The sequence below is a fragment of the Palaemon carinicauda genome, chromosome 21 (genome assembly GCF_036898095.1).
Source record: "Palaemon carinicauda isolate YSFRI2023 chromosome 21, ASM3689809v2, whole genome shotgun sequence".
NCBI lineage: Eukaryota > Metazoa > Arthropoda > Malacostraca > Decapoda > Palaemonidae > Palaemon > Palaemon carinicauda.
Genome location: NC_090745.1, coordinates 116,673,081 through 116,677,283, shown reverse-complemented (window position 1 = coordinate 116,677,283; position 4,203 = coordinate 116,673,081). Strand labels below are relative to the sequence as shown.

The 4,203-nt window shown below is 32.8% G+C and overlaps 1 protein-coding gene across 1 annotated transcript; it reads left to right on the top strand.

The window, feature by feature from the left end:
* Window positions 1–335: 335 nt before the first annotated feature.
* On the top strand, window positions 336–3,541 carry LOC137614758 (uncharacterized). Its single transcript, XM_068344429.1, has 2 exons — window positions 336–494; window positions 2,209–3,541. Exon 2 carries the CDS (start codon window positions 2,210–2,212, stop codon window positions 3,134–3,136), a length of 927 nt encoding a protein of 308 aa, XP_068200530.1. The 5' UTR covers window positions 336–494; window position 2,209; the 3' UTR covers window positions 3,137–3,541.
* The last annotated feature ends 662 nt before the right edge of the window (window positions 3,542–4,203 follow it).

Here is a 4,203-nt window from a genome sequence, read left to right as displayed (position 1 = left end):
TCCTGTACATTCCTGCAGCTCTTGATATACCTATCCTATTTTAGATATTTCAAGATATTTATATTTATTTTCTAAATATTGATGTGTAAATTGTTAATTTACAGGATTTGTTAAGAAAAGGTGCTAATGTAAACTGTATCCATACTGTAAATACTTTTTAGATAATAAAAAGAAAAAAAATAACAATTCTTAGTATGAAAATCACCTCCAAACAATACAATTTTAGATTTTTGGTGAGACCAGTGAATATGCCATTTTAAGCAATTAACTTAGTGTTATTAATGGCCAGTTTGCCTGTTACGAAAACAGACGAAAGAAAACACAAGTCAAGGAAGGATGAGTTTAAGCTTAATAATTTAGGGTGTTGTTAAACGAACCAAGGTTCGGGAATATCTTTAGTTTCTCACAGACCAGCAAGTGTTGCAGTGAAGTTCTTTTTATGAAGATAGTGAACCATTTTCACTCATTTATTGTTTTTAAGGATATATCTGAAGGTGAATATTTTATTTGTGTTATATGATTTCCATATTGATAACATTCATATCTTTGTGTTTTTCTGTAACTTGCTTACCATTTGAAAATATTTATTATCCATGTATTCTTTAATACTTTCTTGCTGTATCTGACTTGTAAAGGTGAATATTTTATTTGTGTTATATGATTTCCATATTGATAACGTTCATATCTTGGTGTTTTTCTGTAACTTTCTTACCATTTGAAAATATTTATTATCCGTGTGTTCTTTAATACTGTACTTTCTTACTGTCTCCGACTTCTAAAGGTGAATATTTTATTTGTTATATTATTTCTTTTTAGACAATATTCATATCCATGTGCTTTTCTGTACCTTCAGTACCATTTTAGAATATTTTTTATCCGTTTGTTCTTTATACTGTACTTTCTTATTGTCTCTTGACTTCTAAAGGTTATTATTTTGTTATATTATTCCCCTATTGACAACATTCATATCTTGATGCTTTTCTGTAACTTACATAACATTTGAAAGCATTTATCCGTCTGTTCTTTATACTGTACATTCTTGGTGTCTCTGACTTCTAAAGGGGAATATTTTATGTGTCATGATTGCCATATTGACAACATTCATATCTTGATGCTTTTCTGTAACTTACATAACATTTGAAAGTATTTATCCGTCTGTTCTTTTATACTGTACTTTCTTAATTCAAATTGAAAATACAAATTCAGCATAGAGAAAAGTCCCGTTTTCCAACATTATGCTAATTTGGCACTGAAATCTAATGTGTAAAAATAAAAGGGACTTTTTAACTCTTCCTCTATATTTCTTCGGACAAGTTTCATACCACTCTTGTTAAAGTGCCATACTAGCTCGTCACATTCCTTGCAGATATTTGGGCCAGTTTGATGCCGTCTTAGTTCAAACAATCTATATCCACCCTTAGCTGCGTCTTTGATTACTTCCATCTCAATATTTCATAACGTTGCAAACTTCCTTCGACTTCAGAGTTTATTCTATTTTTACATTTCTTTGATATTAAACACTGTTTTTTTTTTTTTTTTTTTTTTTTTTTTTTTTTTTTTTTTTTTTTTTTTTTTTTAACAATGCGTGTTACCCTTGATCTGTAACCATACATTAAAAGATTTAGAATAATCATTTACTCTTTTCTACAGTAAAGGGGATTGTCAAGGCTGTAAATATACTGCATCATAATACAGTTGGCTTAAATTGATTGTATAAAGTATACCTATCTTAATTAGATACTCCTGTAATTAGTTTATAAATGGGATCTATTTAAATCTCAAGATAGCACTATTCTTTAAGAGATGTCACATTCATTTATACAGACACACACAGACACACATATATATATATATATATATATATATATATATATGTATATATACATATATATATATATACAGTACATATATATATACATACACACACATATATATATATATATACACATATATATATATATATACATATACATACACATGCATATATATATATATATATATATATATATATATATATATATATATATATATATATATATATATATATATATATATACATACATATATATACATATGCATATATATACACATACATATACACATATATATATATATATATATATGTATATCATATATATGTAAATTGTGTATGTGTATATGTACTGTATGTATACTAAAAATTACTGTGCGTTGCTTGTCCCACTTCAGAATGTCGAAGGAGAACGAACTCTATGAAAAATTCGAGAGCTCGTCACTGCAGACGTGCCTCAAGGCGATGCGATTTTCCTTGCTGAAATTTTCCAAGATTCACGACCCCGACACTTTAGGGAACCAGCTCCCAAACGCCCACGAGACCTATCTTCCAGTGACCCTCGGATGGGGCGAAGACGAAGAAGTTAATGTGAATGATTTATTTATCACTGATTTTACTGAGCTCAATGGAGTGTATGATATTGCTTATGGTATTTACAAGCCCAAAGTCTTCGTCGTCTATGGAGGTAAAGGTTTTGGGAAAACTTCCCTGGTGAATTATTTGATGTACCAGTGGCTGCTAGATGAGGCCGACGATGTGAAAAAGATAAAAGATTTCGATTTTGCCGTTTTCTTAGATTTAGAAGAATTGGAAACTTTCGAAGTCATGCCCTTGTTCGAATCTAAACTCGATCTTTCCTACTTTCCAAATTACGTTAAATTCGAATACGTAAAGGATTTCCTGCGCTACAAGAAAATCCTCTGGTTGATTGACGGCCTGGACAAAGCTACGGAAGCCGCAAAGGATACGGTTAAGAAGACTATTGAGACCTTTCCTCATTCTCAGTTCGTGATCACGAGTCACTGGACGCAAGTCCTGTCAGTCAGGTACATCATCAAGCCTTTGAATGTGAAGTACGTCTCCCTTGAACTTGCACTGCTGGTTGGCGAAGACTGGAAACTCATAATACCTAAGATGATGGCCACTAAAACCTACGACCAAACACTCTGCAATTATCTTGCTACTCTGTATATTTCTGAAAAAGAGAGATTGTTTAAAAGCCTGGGGAAAGTGAGGCCTCAGACATTAGGTTCCTCGGTCCATCTTTGGTTAAAGACTCGTTTTCCTTCAGTGGCGAATCTTCCGATAATCTATAGAGGCTAAAGGCAGGACACTAAATCTTGACACAATAGGCTAAGGACAGGACAGTGAATCATGAGACACACTATAGAGGTTAAGGGCAGGACTGTGAATCTTGAGACACTTTATAGAAGCTATGGGCAGGACAGTGAATCTTGAGACACTATGGAGGCTATGGGGAGGACACTAGGTCTCGATACTTTATAGGCTAAGGGCAAGACAGTGAATCTTGAGACACACTATAGAGGCTAAGAGTAGGACAGTGAATCTTGAGACACAATATTAGAGGCTAAGGGTAGGACAGTGAATCATGAAACACACTATATGGGCTATGGGCAGGACAGTGAATCTTGAGACACACTATAGAGGCTAAGGGTAGGCCAGTGAATCTTGAGACACACTATAGAGGCTAAGGGTAGGCCAGTGAATCTTGAGACACACTATAGAGGCTAAGGGTAGGCCAGTGAATCTTGAGACACACTATAGAGGCTAAGGGTAGGCCAGTGAATCTTGAGACACACTATAGAGGCTAAGGGTAGGCCAGTGAATCTTGAGACACACTATAGAGGCTAAGGGTAGGCCAGTGAATCATCAGACTCTATAGAGGCTAAGGGCAGGACAGTGGTTTAATTTGTTCTTTATTCCTTGTCACTTAAATATAAAACATTTATTTCTTTCAAGTTGGATCAAGGAGTCTACTAAATGTAATGTATTAGTATTAGTTATTGCTGTTAATTAAATGTAATGCATTTAATTTTCTTTTTGTATTTTTTTATTGTAGATGAAATACTTTTAAGAGGGCTTTGTGTTAGCCCTGGATGAAGGATTCTGCTAGAAGTAAGGTTATTAGTATTAATTTTCATTGTTAATTAAATGTTAACGCATTTAATTTCTTTTCGTGTTTTTTTTTATTGTAGATTAAATAGACATTAAAGTTTTAGATGGCATTATGACAGCCATGTTAATTATTACAGTGGCCAGCTGTAAATTTAGTCATTAAGAAATTTCCATTTATGTTGAATGTAGACACATGTAATTTTTTTCATTGTTAGTTTAAATTCTAAATTATACCAGTTATCAAATAGGGTTAA